Here is a 15,139-nt window from a genome sequence, read left to right as displayed (position 1 = left end):
CATTCAGTTCAGGGGTGAGTGAGCCTGGCCTATCTCTGCCCAGAGGACACTGCAGGCAGGAGAGCGGAGCACTGACTCTTGAGTGGGGAGAATGGAGATTCAGTAGCCAAGGAAAATTGGAATGGTGAGAACCCAAACACCGCAAATGCAGTAGCGTGGCCTTCTTTATGAGGTGGCCTTCCTTCACGTCCTGGGAGGGGGCCGCAGGAAAAGTGCTAAATGAGGAACGAGCAGAGGTCCGCTCCAGTGGGCACTGTGCCTTCAGCTGGGGGACTGTGACAGGTCTTTTGAAGCCACGCTTTCCTTATTTCTAGTATAAGTATTATCTAACCCCCATTTTTCTAGTTAGTGTGGATAATTTATACAATGTTTTAGAGAAATATTTGTGAACCACACTTGCGAAAATAGAATTATTTAGCCCTTTAAGAATTTGGGAAATAAACAACATTCCAAACCCAGAGAAAATGAATTAAAACGTACATGTGTGTGTTGTTGTTGTGTGCAGGGTGTGTGTGTGTGTGTACTGCACCTATGGTCCTTACTATTCTTTGCCTATATTGTGAGTCCATTAATTCACTTGGCAAAAATGTGCTGTGTGCCTCTCTCACACTTAGCACTAATCTAGGCGTTGAAGATAGACTGGGGAACAAGAAAGATAAAGCACTTGCCCTCATATATCTCACAATAAGGTGACAGGTGCAACACTACGCAGGTAACAGATGTAAGGGCAGTTCCAAGTGGTAGCTGCATCTCCGAAGAAAACTGACGAAGCACCAGGGGCTAGACAGTGACAGGTGGGGTGAGGCATGTTAGGTTAGGGAGCCGGGGAGTTCTCACTGAGAAGATGACGTGTGAGCAGGGCATGTGTCTGGTTCAGTTTCCTATTCTCTATAGAATTTAGAAAGCAGTTAACTGGTGGTCAACAAGTGCTTGTTCGGTGTTATTAAATAGGTTTTGATTGTGTCCATAAAAATACGTGTTTATGCATGCTGTGCAGGGGATCGGTGCCTTTTGTTGTGTATATTTCAAGTACGACTTGGTTCTTTGCCTTTTTTGGGGGGGGTATCTTTCTGAAGTTAGAAGCGAGAAAGAAGGCAGTCAGACAGATTCCCGGAGCATGTGCTCGACCGGGATCCACCTGGCATGCACACCAGGGGGCAATGCTCTGCCCATCTTGGTGTTGCTCTGTTGCAACCAGAGCCATTATAGCACCTGAGGCGAAGGCCATGAAGTCATCCTCAGCGCCTGGGCCAACTTTGCTCCAATGGAGCTTGGCTGCAGGAGGGGAAGAGAGAGAGAAAAAGGAGAGGGGTAAAGGTGGAGAAGCAGATGGGTGCTTCTCCTATGTGTCCTGACTGGGAATCAAACCTGGGACCTTCACACGCCAGGCCGACACTCTACCACTGAGCCAACTGGCCAGGGCCATTTTGCTTTTTTCAAAGTAGAGGAAGACCAGTGTTCCTTAGCAGTATTTTCTGACAGTCATCCCATAATACCAGCAGAGTAAAGGCCTTTGGAAGTGAACCCTAACGCAGCCCTGCCTGTTGAAAGTTTGTACTGTGATCTCAGGTTAGAACATGATCAAAGGCCCTGAAAGTTGACTCAGTTTGCCTCAAGACACAAAACAAGAATTAGAACCCGGAACTTCTCATTCCTTTCACATCTACCAGATAACTTTAAATTTTTCCAAGAATTAAAAAGAAAAAAAGTTCATGGGCATTAAATCACCAGCACAGGACAAATTTTTTGCCACACAAACAGCCTTTGATGAAATGTCAATCTCTTGGAAGAAAGCCCTATACGCTCTGTCAAGTAAATCGTCTCCTTCCAGGTTTCTCCTCGGGACTCCTGTCCTTTGAGTGACTGGGAGCCGAAGAGGACAGCTTGTAGGCACAGTCGACTCTCAGACCTACCGATGTTCTCCATTCCTTCTTGTCAGAGTCAAGACCGCTAACTCAAAGAGGAGCATGTCCAACACAGCGTACTGAGAAGCCTTTAGGATCTTAATAAGTATAAGAAAAAGAGAAGGATGACGAGGATGGAGACACTGAAGATTGGTGATAATGGAAGAGTCAAGCCAGTCATCAGAAGGGACTAAAACTCATGTAACAGCGCTTTCCGGACTTGAGCTGGGCTGATGTTCATGCTCTAACATGTCCCAGAGGCCCTGATGTACATACACGAGTGAATACGCCACTGAAAAGTTGGGGGAGAGAAGGGAAAAGGGACAGGAAAAACACCTCCCCTCCCCCGAGCCTAGCTTGGATCCTATCCAAAGCACAACCAGTCTCGGTGATTATTGGGACTTATAAAATGACAAAAAGGACAATGGTCAGTTTGGAAGCCCTCGTGTATCCCACGCCAAACCCAGACTGGCTCTGCCTATGCATGAGTGCTCCCACAATGAGGTCTCTGTTACTCTCCTGATGGAGACAGGGGACAGGTCAGCCTGCCCTGTCCTGCGGCAAGGCTGCTCCATGGAATATGAGCACCTCCTGTCTCAGCTGATGCCTCCACCCCCATCCTCTGTTCTGACCTATGCCCCTCCATAGCCATTGGGCACACATTAAGGACGTGGGACATCCAGCACACAAAGGTACCAGGCAGAGTGTTTCCCAGAAAGACACACATGCGTGCACACGTACACACACACACACACACACAACCTCTCCATCTTTCACCTCCACCCCCATGTTCAGCAACCACCAAGGTCTAAATGGAAAAGCCATGGTCCCTTACCTACTGCCTCCTCCGGAGTCCAGTACCCTGAGGAGTCACACACGCGCCGGGAAGAGGCCTTGTGCACGTACTGACGGAACGTGCCATCCTCAGTGCAGGCGCTGCACACGCTGCCCGGGGCCCTAGGAAGATGGAGAGGGGGGATGGGAGAGTCCATCAGATGACTTGCAGAATGACTTGTGAAGACCTCTGGGGTTGAGGGGGTTGCGATTGGTAGTGAGACCCCGAGAGTGATGGGGAACACCACAACTTCTCATTTCGTTTCCATCTTGTATAAACCTCATCTTTGTAAATAAGTAGCGACAGGAGAAATTGCGAGGTGATGAAGCAAGAGAATTGAACTATGTTCTGAAGGAGGCAGTGGAAAGTTTCAGCACTCGACACAAAGGAATTGAGATCTGAATCTTCCAGCATAAGACTTCTTCTGTCAATAAGTCACCCAAAGACCCCTTGCATTCCCCTCAAAAAACAGACATCGATTTTTAGAGTAACTTTTTTTTGCTATATGTAGACTTAAGTTTAAACTCTCTTCGTTTAATCACATATATAACACAAAAGTCCTATGAAGTGTCATGCCCCTGGGCTCTCCATCACCTATGGGGACACAGGGGAATTCCTTACCATGATCCAAGGTCCTTCACAAGGAGGTCCTTCGTGAATTTTATGTTCCCAGCACAATGAACTAACCACTATTCCATAAATACATTGTACCCTAAACACAGTTCCCTGAAACATGCTGTTCTCACTCCTGCCAAATACTCTTCCCAAGCCTCAAATTACTACATACCCATTAAAACCCATTCGAATGTAACCTTGGCAGCGGCACTTAGTCTGACTCCTCTGAGTGGCCTGCACCTTCTGGCTGCTGTCTCAGGCCATAGCTCTGGGGCATTGGGAATGCCCATCCCTACTTTTCCTTTGCCCATGAGCAGGTCCAGACAGAGCGATGGTCTTCTGCCCAGCTGTTAGCACAGGGACTGGCCCCAACAGTCCATCCAGGGGTCAGTGCTTCAGGGGCGTCCCTGAGACCTTTCACACAGCCTATGAAGAACCCTACAGGCACCACGTCTGGGGTAAATGGGGAAAGCACAGATAACGGCAGCCAAACAAGGGGCAGTCACTCCATGAGGCTCATCTCCAATACTCTCAATCTTTTTAGAAGCCCAACTGTGAGCCACACATCTGAAAGTAGGGGGCATCAAATCAAGGTCTGGCAACAGGAAGGGGGAAAGTAGTAACATGGTTATGTACTAGAAAGCTAATACTCTGGGAGAGGGGTCATAATTACACCACCAGCCCCTTATATGCCTGGCATGGGGCCACGAGGTGTTACTCATATATTATTGCTAATCCCTGTAAGAAGCCTCTGTTTACAGATGAGGACACTCCGGCTTAGCGAGATTAAGTAAATGGATCTACGGTCACAAGAAGTTCCTAAACACCGTGAAGTGTCTGGTGCTCTGGCGAGGAAAAGGTGTCATTAACTCTGACTTCTGACCGCAGTCAGCACTCAGGTCTGTGAGGACCCAGCTTCGAACCACGTTTCCCTGATGCACTTGGCCCTGCGGGGGGCCGCTGCTGAGTGCGTGGTGGGGCTCCTTGCTGACATAAGGATTCCAAATAGCGACTGGGGAGGAGTAAACAGAGCTCCCAGCGTGACACAAATCGCTGAGTATGTGACGTGCGTCCGCCCGGACACACGTGCGGGGAGGCCTCAGGCTGCGGCCCACCGAGCTAGAAGGAAGAGGCCAGTGCTGCCTTTTCTGCCAACAGCCTCGCAGCCAGCCAGCCCCGATGTCTGCTTTATCGCAACACGTGTTCCAGAGGGAGAATGGAAAGATTAAACTGTTTACATGTGTTACATAAACGGATGTAAAACTCCGCTCTGCGCATGCCCACAGAGGACTTACTGCACTGCCAGCCGGTCGGACCAAAGCCGCACAAGGCCACATGCCAGAAGTGGGTGCTTACACATGTCAGGTGGATAAGTCCTGACTCACGAAGGGGACCCCTCTGTGAGAGCTCGGGTGCTGTGACAATCAAAAGTGCTTTATAGGATTGTAGGGCCCATGTGATGTCAACCAAGGTAGCAAGGGCCCAGAAGGATGGGATCACAGCTGGGGAAAATGTTGCACCTGCTACTTCCCCATCCGTGCATCTGTCCCCCTGTCCCCTCCACCAGCTCTCAGGAAAGCTGGGGCACACAGAGACCTGCTCCAGTGACATCCAGCTTCTTAGTGGAGGCCTGACACCCGGAGGGTAAGTGTGACACAGAGAAGAGGAGTAGCCACCTGATAAACAGGAAGGCCCTAAATGAAAAGAGATAATACATTCCATGTTCCCCATTTCTGAAGTTCCCTTGGATCCCCTAAATTCACCTCTCTTTACTTGCAGGAGCTGGGGCTAGCACTGTCTGCTTCCCTATGCCTTCAACGTCTGGCTTACAAGGCAGGGGCTATGCATATTGTAAGGACTAAGTGAGAAAATTGCAGGTAGGATGCCTGGCACGTGCTTCCCCCACAGAAGGACCAAACAGACGGCAGCCACTCTTATCACTCGGAATACGGAAGCACATTTGGAGAGTGCTTGCTCCTTCTCATTAAAGCACATCCCCGCCCCATACTCCCACCAACTCTCAAGATGTCATCCATTCCTGCCTTCTCTCCTTTGGACACAAATTTCTCTGGTGTCCATTTACACTGATAGGCAAAGGATGAATCAAAGCTAATTTCAGGTGTAATGATTCTCTTCAATTAGCATGTGTTCGGTGTCCGTTAAGGCAAGCCAAGAGACAGAGACTCCCCTGCCCCCGGGAGCTGCCAGGGGAGTAGGGCAGACAGAAAAATAACCAGACAGTGGCAATTCCATGAGGTAGTAAGTGGGGCAGGCGCCAGGTACACCCGGCGGTAACGTGGGCACCTCAGATGCCCGCGTGGTTCAGGTCAGCCTCTGATGCCCAGCTGTGGTGGTGGGCAGCCTGCCAGCCGGCTCCCCTACCCCAGGACTGGCTGCAAGAACGTGCCTGACTCCACCCCCCCCACACACCCTACAGCACTGTGCAGGTAGCAAGCCTGTGTTCCCTCACACTGAAGGGAAGGGCTGCCCTGGCCGAGTGGCAAGGGCCACCTCCATTCCTCCAGTTCACCTTTATCACATCTGCCAACCTCTTCACAACTCCCAGAAGCCTGCCCGATGGCATGTTCTGCAGGAAACCTCTGAGGGGCCCCTGGCCGGGGAGTGTGCACAGGTGACTGACCACTGGCTTCTAGGAGAGCCCACAAGCATTGCCGCGGTGACAAGATGGGGCAGGATGGAGGAGGCAGCCCTTGGCACCTGCTCATGTTCACAGCTCCTGTTCCCTGTGCCCAGGAGAAACGCCCCGCTCACCTGAGATCCGCCCGCTCAGCCAGGGCCAGGGCCCCACTCACCTGTCATACACAACTCCACTGATCGGAGGCAGCCAGTGAATGGTGAGGGACTTGTTGGTCTGCCCAATGACCATGGGTGGGATGGGGATGGGGGTGGGCTTCTGGCTTTGACTCCACTGTTGATACACAAGGTCCAAGTAGCAATGCATTCGAGCCACTTGGTTAGGGGTGAAGCTGTCAGTGCAGTTATCATCTGCAGAGACAAAAAGGGGGACAGGAGAGATGGAGGTTTTAGCCTGCCGAGTCCACCACAGCGGGGACAAATTCCTCCTCGTTCACGCCCGAGCCACTAGCACCTCACCCAACACTGCACACCTGTTGGCCTCCACAAACACCTGTCGAATGAATAAGTGTATTCTGTTCCTGGAAGTACCTCAGCTGCACATGGGAAACAGGAGGCAGGGAATAGCACCAGCTTGTCTCTAAATTCGGGCCATGACCTTGACATTGGGCTGGGCCAGGGTGAGCCCAGGGGTACAAGGTGGCTCTGAGCTCACAGCTGCTTATTCGGGAAGCCACAAGATGGCAGTGTTTCAGCACTTGGTCTTTTGACTCAGGAACACCAGTGGAGCTGCAGACACCTGCTTCACGCCCAGTGTCTTTGGCCAAGGTTCCTGAGTAGTCAGTGGAGATGCTCAAGGGAAGACAGAGCCAAAGTGTCAAGGAGGCAGCAGGACTAGAACTACGGCCCCCACCTTACTTTCAGAGCCGGCCAAATCTCCCTAGTAGATTCATATTTTTTGGAAGGGTTAGGAAGGGAGTTATTGTAGCTTCAGGTCCATTTCCAACGAGAGCACACTAAACACTCCCCCTTGTTTCTTAGATGTTCCCTCTGCCCTCTTCAAACGTAGGACTTAGACAGCTCTGCCCTCTGCACCCGCTGTCCAGTTGCTCTGCTCTGGCAAGGGCCAGCGTATCCTCACTGGGAGAAAAAGGGAGGCTGGTCCTTAGGTAACACCTGATACACCTGATTACACACCAAAACAAGACTTGGATAGGAATTTATTGACAGGTTACAGACAGGACCAGCTCATCACTCCTTCTTCCCTTCAAAGGCATGACCAGGGTCCTATTGGTGATTTACTTATTCATTTATTGGGGGGGGGGGAGGGGTAGTTCTAGAACTTATCACCAAACAAGCCCCTGGACCTTTCAGAAAACTTATCTCTATCCTTCAGAACTGGAATCAGTCATGAAATCAAATCCATCCTTAATTTTAGGAATAAATGATAAATTTGAGTCCGTTACCAGGAGACCATGACTAGTCTTACTTTTTGCCAGAAAAGAGGAAGGTGTCAAGGGACAAGGAAGACGCATAATGTAGGACAAGACCAGACAATATAGTTGTTCTGAAGGCCAGGAAAGTATCATTTCTTAAATGAAAAGGCGCCATCTAGGGGAGGGGAGGCAAGCTACGAATCAGCACCTGGCTCACGTTGGAAGAAGAGAAATCGGACACTTTAAAATAACATAAATAGGAGTGCAGTGGTTACTAGGGGAAGGGGGAAGGGGAAAGAGGGAGGGGGAGCAAGAAGGGGGAGGGTCATAAAGAGGGACAAATATAAGATGACGGAGGATGACTTGACTTTAGGTGATGGGTATATAACAGGGGTCCCCAAACTACGGCCTGCGGGCCACATGCGGCCCCCTAAGGCCATTTATCTGGCCCCCGCCACACTTCCAGAAGGGGCACCTCTTTCATTGGTGGTCAGTGAGAGGAGCATAGTTCCCATTGAAATACTGGTCAGTTTGTTGATTTAAATTTACTTGTTCTTTATTTTAAATATTGTATTTATTCCCATTTTGTTTTTTTACTTTAAAATAAGATATGTGCAGTGTGCATAGGGATTTGTTCATAGTTTTTTTTATAGTCTGGCCCTCCAACGGTCTGAGGGACAGAGAACTGGCCCCCTGTGTAAAAAGTTTGGGGACCCCTGGTATATAACATAATCGACAGTCTAAATGATGTAGAGATGTTTGCCCCAAAATCTATGTACTCTAGTTGACCAGTATCACTCTGTTAAATTTAATCATCTAAATATAAAGAAAAATAAATAACATAAGATGAAAAGAAACACTGAGCTCAAAATTACGTAACCAAGGCCATTTTCTTGACCAACTTCAAAAACAGTACAAGAGCCTCTTTTCCCGTCGCTATTAGACTCTCAGAGTGAATGCCTAAGAATTGGACAAGAACAAGGACGGCCACATGGTCAAGGTCAGAGGGGTCTCAAGGAAGCTTTTGGTTTTGCCCCTTTTTTCAAATATCTAATGTAGGAATGTTTTTCTTTTCATCGCTAGTGAAGAAGAACCTAGTCAATGGGACCCCTTACTATTTCAGTATTTCTTTAAGTTCTTCAAAGACATGAGGACAAGAATATGCCGTGATAAATACACTTCAACCCTCTGGCATGAATGATCATGCGATAATCCTCTCCACCTCCTCCCCCTTCTCCCTCCCAGCCCCCAAGTAATCTTAACAGAAAACAAGCAAATCAAGGCTATTGTGATACCTGTGTAGCTCATGTAGTTGTTGAATGGAGTCCCTGGAAAGTGGGTGAAGCCACAGGTGTCATTGGTAGGCTCTGGGTCCTGGCACAGCTTACTCTTGGGAGCGGGGGCAGTGTCAGCACAGAGGTCTCCTGTCTCCATGGAAGGCACTGTCTCCCGACAGGGGTCATCACAGGATTCTCTTTCACTGACCCCTTTGAAGACATGGTAGAGCCCCAGGACATGGCCTACCTCATGGATCATGATGTTGGTATGACCAGGCATTCCATAATAGACTGGGTTGAGGACAACGCCACCTGCAACAGAAGGTTGGGAAACCATCTCTAAGCATGTAAGAAATAGCAGCCCTCTGATCCTTAATTATGTCTTCTAATAAACATCAACTGTCCACTTTCAGCCTCTAAGGGGACATTTTGTAACTTTTAGTTCTATCAGTTCCTGCTCTGCCCCTCTGGTCACAAACACCCTCTGAGCTAATCAGTAAGCATGTATTGACCCCTGTGCCAGGGATAACAATAAACACAAGATGACAGGACAAAGAACCAGCACTATCAGTCCTGCCTGCACATTAAAAGCACTTCGACAAGTTAAAATACACAGGTGTCCAAATGAGAGCCCAGGTGAAACAGATCAAAATGTTTGAGGATGGGGTACATACACACCTTAGAATCTTTTACAACAGTGGTCCCCAACCTTTTTTGGGCCACGGACCAGTTTAATGTCAGAAAATATTTTCATGGACCGGCCTTTAGGGTGGGACGGATAAATGTATCACGTGACCAAGACAAGCATCAAGAGTGAGTCTTAGATGGATGTAACAGAGGGAATCTGGTCATTTTTTAAAAATAAAACATCGTTCAGACTTAAATATAAATAAAACGGAAATAATGTAAGTTATTTATTCTTTCTCTGCGGACCGGTACCAAATGGCCCACGGACCACTACCAGTCTGTGGCCCGGGGGTTGGGGACCACTGTTTTACAAGTTCCCAGGGTGAGAGCCACTGGTCTAGGAGGAAGCACATGGGATTGGAGGCAGGGGGTTCTGAGTCTGACTCCTGGCCCCTCCCCGTCCCGGCTCGGAGGATGTGAATAGCTATCTGACCTTCCAGAACCTCAGTTTTCTGAGATGTAAAGTGGAGATGGCAACACCGGTTTCTTGTTTTTGGTTTAGTGTTTGGTACCATGTAGGTGTTGGGTCAGTGACAGTCATGTGTGCTGCTTCTGATGTCATGGCCCCTTCTCTCAAGGAGCTAACCATCACAGAGACAAGAGGCAAATCCAAATGAACTATTAAAAAATTCAGGATGTTAAAGGCACTACAGGACTATGCCCTACCCTCACTCCCCCCAAATCTCCCTGAGAGCACAGAGGAAGGTTTCAGAGTTCATTGCATTCAACCTGGGTTTAGATGAAAGACCTTGTGGGCTCACTGCAACCTCGCAAAAGAAAAGTCTAAAGACCATGGAGTGCCCCAACTTATAGCTTCCCCATCCTTGTTTCTCCCCCCCCCTCCCCCCAACTCCCCCCCCCCCAGGGTTGAAAGCACTTGACTTTCCTAATTCAGCTCCAAAACTTGTCAAGAAGAGGCCAACCCTTATCTCCAGAACCTGAAACAGGAAATGTCAACAGCTCTGCACCAACCATCTGGGGCCCAGTCCTTCTTGACTATTTCCAGGCTGCCCCTGCCCTTCTGGCCCAGGTCTGCTCCCAGTTCCCAGGACTTGCTTCATTTACCCCCACCTGAGCCTTCTCTAGCTCAACAGTCCGCTGAGTGTCGTGAGCCCTCCAGAAGAACAGGACCTCTTTTCTTTTTGCCAGATTACATTCCCAGGGACCAAGTCTCATTCCTGAATTCTCTAAGATGCCCTTTAGACAACTATACACATGGTTTTATGGGCAGTGCAGAATCCCAGGACACAACTCCCACTGGTTGTGCTACATACAATACACAGGCAATTCACTCTGCCTTTGAGTAACGACCATACAGCAAAGAGCAGTTTCTAAGCCCATGTTCTCCTTTCTCCCCGGGGACTCAGACTCGCTGACACTAACCGTCCATGCCCAAAACCCATCCTGAGATACACTGTCCACTTTCACATCTAAAACAGAGCCAGACCTCTGCTCCCTCGTGTTTCCTTGTGTTTTTATCACTTCTGGTAGAAATTCTAACTCTCCAACGTGATATTTTTTTCCTTTCATATAATTATTTGCTATATATTTCTTTCATGGGTACATCATTATGTCAACACAAAGTAATTTGAAGAAAGATTTATTCACTATTTCAGTAACGCCTAGGGTGCCCAATATTTGAATGAACCCTGTGAAATGGGGCATTTCCACTTTTCAAGATGCCTCCCCCTTGGTGTTTGCGGGTCCAAGGGCAGCAGTCACCATCATCAAAGTCCACACAACATCATGCTCTTCTCTGTTCTCCAGCGGTAACATGGACCTTCACGTCAGTGCAGATGTGCTAAGACACTGGTGTTCTGTTCTAAGTGCTCTCTCTCTTTACATACACTTAATTTCTTTCCTGTCTCTTTCTCTCCCTCCACCCACCCCTCCTCTAAATAAGCTTTGGATTAAAAAAACACAAAGAAAAGGCAAAAGCAAAACAACAACAACAACAACAACAAAAAGCAGTCTTCCAAGACTAGGACTTTGAAAGGCTACCATTCACCTATAAGGTCTAAGTGTCCACAGGTGGTAGTTTTTCCCAAATTGAGTTCTTAACGTCTGGTCATAGGTGGTACTTTAAAAAAAAAAACAAAAAAACAGGGGTGGTCATCAGTAGTGAAATATGCTTGAGAAAAATGCAACATGTCATCTCTTCCTCTGGAAGATTCACATTGACATGAGCACCATGTTAAACTCACCTGAAAAGTCCTGCATCAATGTTGCTTAACCTTTGCTTCCCAAACTAATGTCAACACAGAGCCTGTTAGGAGTAGAATACCTTTGAACATCGCTGGAATACTGGATTCCTTGGAGCACAATTCATGACACACTACCACCGACATGAGCGCACCTAATCAATAGTCATGCCCTACCTTTACGTCCTACCTCCGAGTAAACATTAAGCATCCCCTCACTGTAGGGTCAGCCCAGGCCCAGGCCTCCGGGGAGCTGCTCCAGCTGTAGGAGAAAGGAGCTATGGCTGCACAAGAGGAAGACTGCAGCATCAGGATGGCAACAGTAGCATGTATCCGGGAAGGAGGGATGACCGGGAGTGTGGCCCTGGGGACTCGAGGAGGACATTAGGGAGTAGGGTGGTCATTACAATAGTGGGCATCTCATCAACCTCTAGAAGTCTCTGCCTCAACTCCAAGTGAGATATTTCCAAATCTAAGAATATTCTTCAACAGATCTATAGTGACCTTTCGATAAACCAGCTTATTTGTAAGTGAGGGAGGAAGCATAAAAAAGTGCACGTCCTCAACACCTCCAGTAAACAATCCCCACCTCGATGACAACTGGCCTGCATGGCGCTCCTGATGCATATTCCCCAAACAGAAGACTATAGATGGGATCAGACAGCGCTCACATTTTAATAAAAAACATAAGCCTTTTAACACACTTACTGACAGTCGTATTTTTGATTTCAGAGAGATGGGATGTCTTCCCTCAAGTCGTCAGCATGCTCAGTTACCATATGTGTGTTAAAGAGAAGGCTGCACATTCTAATTTAGGAGCAAGAGCTGTGTACACCAATACACGTGTGGGAGGCTCCCGAGGTTCTGGACCCCTTACAGGCATCCTGCCCCTTGGAGCCAAGGCTGTGGAGTCCCACTGGACTGAACGGAAGGAGCTGGAACGCGGCTCTGACGCCAAGCGGCGGTAGGAGCGTGTCTGTGCCCTTTAACCTTCTCCCGTCTCTCCATCTGGAGAGCGAAGGGGGCTGGCCAGGCTCATCCCTGCGCTCCCTTCCTGTTCTCACCCAGGCCGCTAAGAGCGAACAGGCAGGACTGAGTGAGACAGCCATAAATACCACGTGAAGAAATTTGTTATCATGGACTGTCACCACCTCGGCCTCGTAATTCGTGTTCCAAGATTTCCATCACTCCGTAGCCTGAGGGAAGGGAAAACACTGGAAGAGAGAGGCCACAGACATCCCGCTCACGGAGCAGCCGTGGACCTTGCCGTGGTCCAGAGTCACTGCCTGGTCATCCTCGTGGCCTTCTGCCCCTTCGTCCTCTCCTCCCTCTCTCCCACGCACAGGGTCCCACACTGCTCTCCTCCCTATCCCACCTGAGCCAAACCTGCTAAATTATCAGAGGAGTGGGTCCTAATCATTCACAGACACAGACACACACACACCCATGTGGGTGAGAGAAGGAAGACGTTATTTCACGGCTTAGTTTATAAAGGATCTTTCACGTTTTGATAAAAATAATATATGCACCCACATACACACGCAACACACATGCACACGCATTACACGCCAAATCCTGAATGAGGCATAAAGACTTGTTGCCCAAAATCTAAGGAGGAATGCAAGAACTCCTTTTCATTAAGAAGGGACAGGACATGATAAATAGTAAACAAAAGCCAAGCCTCCAGAAAGGCAACCCCTCCCACCCTCTCTACCATCTGGGCCAGACCAGGGAGAGTCTCAGGGCCTGCCAATGCCCACACTTTCAGGGAAATGTGCCATCCTTTCCCAAAAGCAACAGGACAGGAATAGAGAAATGGCAGCACAATTGCTACTTCCCAGTACTGGTTTATGTTAATATTCAAACCGACCAGCATCATCGCCTGACGCTGGGACCGGTGCCCCACACGTTCTTCCAACCTCCTTAGTGGCAAGACAGGTCAGGCTCTGAGGGTGACCAGGGGTCCGTACACCGCTGCCCAGGAGCCTCTCTCACACAGGGTGGGCTTTGCAGTGACTAGGGCTCCTTCTCTGGCTGTGGACACTCAGTGGAAATGCATCAGTCCTCACCCTTGGGAATAGTCCTTGAACGCTCTCAAGGCTATTTCCAGACCTGCTCGATGGTAATAACAAGAGTTTCCATCTCAAAGGGTTGTTAGGAAGACTGAAGTAGTAATGCAGACAAATCAGCATTTAGCTTATTTTCTAGAACAAAGTGCCTCAAGATGTGTGTGAGCTCACTTGTCAATATTACTACTATAATTATCTAATGCAGCCTGGCCACACAGGCTCATTTGCCCCGCCCTTGTCGGCTCCCTCCTGACCACCTCCATCCATCAAGAGAATGAAAGCTGGAGCGTGACCACCAACGGGGCGGAGCTTCCAGGGCAACGTTGGGCAGAGCAGACAAATGCCCTCGCATGAGGAGCTCTGACTGGCCCCTATGCTGCTCACACTTGGTTTCCACGTCGTTCTGATCCTGAGACTCACGGCACCCACAAGACAGACAAGGCTTGGACAGAGTCGAAAATAGACAGCACCCATTCTCTTCATAGACGACATACTGGCGTGCAAAAATGATTTGCAGTAGCCTGAAATGAGTGATAGCAGGAAGAAAAGTGACACTATGGGCTTGGGACTGTTAGCTTAATCCTTCATCGACCTCGCTGGTGGGTTAGCTGTACATGGGACACTTCTATCCTGTAGTGCCAACCATCCTTTCCTGCCCACTCCTCTGCTTATAGAAGCCAGAATGATCATGTCTGATATTCAAAACCATGGTTCACTTTTGTTTCTCCCCATCTTGGAGGGTTAAAACTAGATGAGGGATAAAATATGGTGTTAGAATGGGGTATGGGATTTCCTCCCTTATAACTGAATCCTTCTCCTTGTGTTCTCCGCTCCCATCTGCTACACTGAAACAGAAAGCCGGAAGACACGCCAATGTATGGTTTCCACCACACCTTGGCCCTTCACCCTTCACTCTGCGACCCTATCAGACTGCCTCTACCTTCTTCCATGTCCCCAGCAGCCCCTGTCCGGCAAGGCTGCCCACAGACCAATGACAAGACCAGAAGTATCTACACTGGGGAAACTAAGAAGCAACCGTATGAATGGAGGGCCGAGAACTTGGAGATACTAACATTTTACCCAGTGGCTCCTTGCTTCCCTCCCCTTATTCCCCGGCCAATTCAGGGGGCCAGGCTCTCCTGCCCTCGCACATTACCTCACCCGGAGACACAGAGTGGAAGGGAGGGAATAGCAGTCCTTTTCTGGCTGTGGGGTTTCCGAAGCCTATGCCATTAGGGCCCTGAGCAGCCTCCATGGCGCAGCCAGCATGGGGATGCACAGAGAGTAGGGAGCCTTACCTCCAGTTACCAACGTCACCACTACTTCTTAGCCTAGACACGGTTCTCCCAGGCTGGAGGAAGAGAGAAGAGATCAAAGGACAATAATGGGAATGTACGAAGGGTGGAGTCCAGGTAAAGTGGACAGCGCTGTACCTGACGAGACCCCAGTAAAGGGATAGATTCCTAACGGGGCGTGTGATCTGATGGCGGGGGGATCTTGCCTCATTCTGGTGATGGATT

At 49.0% G+C, this 15,139-nt stretch overlaps 1 protein-coding gene across 1 annotated transcript in view; it reads right to left on the bottom strand.

Annotated features, from left to right (window-relative positions):
- The window catches only part of PAPPA2 (pappalysin 2), a 208,223-nt gene that overhangs the window by 106,393 nt on the left and 86,691 nt on the right, over positions 1-15,139 (bottom strand). Inside the window, exons 4-6 of the mRNA XM_066361598.1 lie at positions 8,681-8,974; positions 6,168-6,360; positions 2,740-2,861 (exon numbers count right to left, since the gene is read on the bottom strand). Coding sequence (XP_066217695.1) covers positions 2,740-2,861; positions 6,168-6,360; positions 8,681-8,974 — 609 coding nt within the window. The remainder of the gene's footprint in view (positions 1-2,739; positions 2,862-6,167; positions 6,361-8,680; positions 8,975-15,139) is intronic.

Source organism: Saccopteryx leptura, chromosome 2, assembly GCF_036850995.1.
Source record: "Saccopteryx leptura isolate mSacLep1 chromosome 2, mSacLep1_pri_phased_curated, whole genome shotgun sequence".
NCBI classification, from domain to species: domain Eukaryota; kingdom Metazoa; phylum Chordata; class Mammalia; order Chiroptera; family Emballonuridae; genus Saccopteryx; species Saccopteryx leptura.
This window is presented reverse-complemented; position numbering and strand designations above follow the sequence as displayed.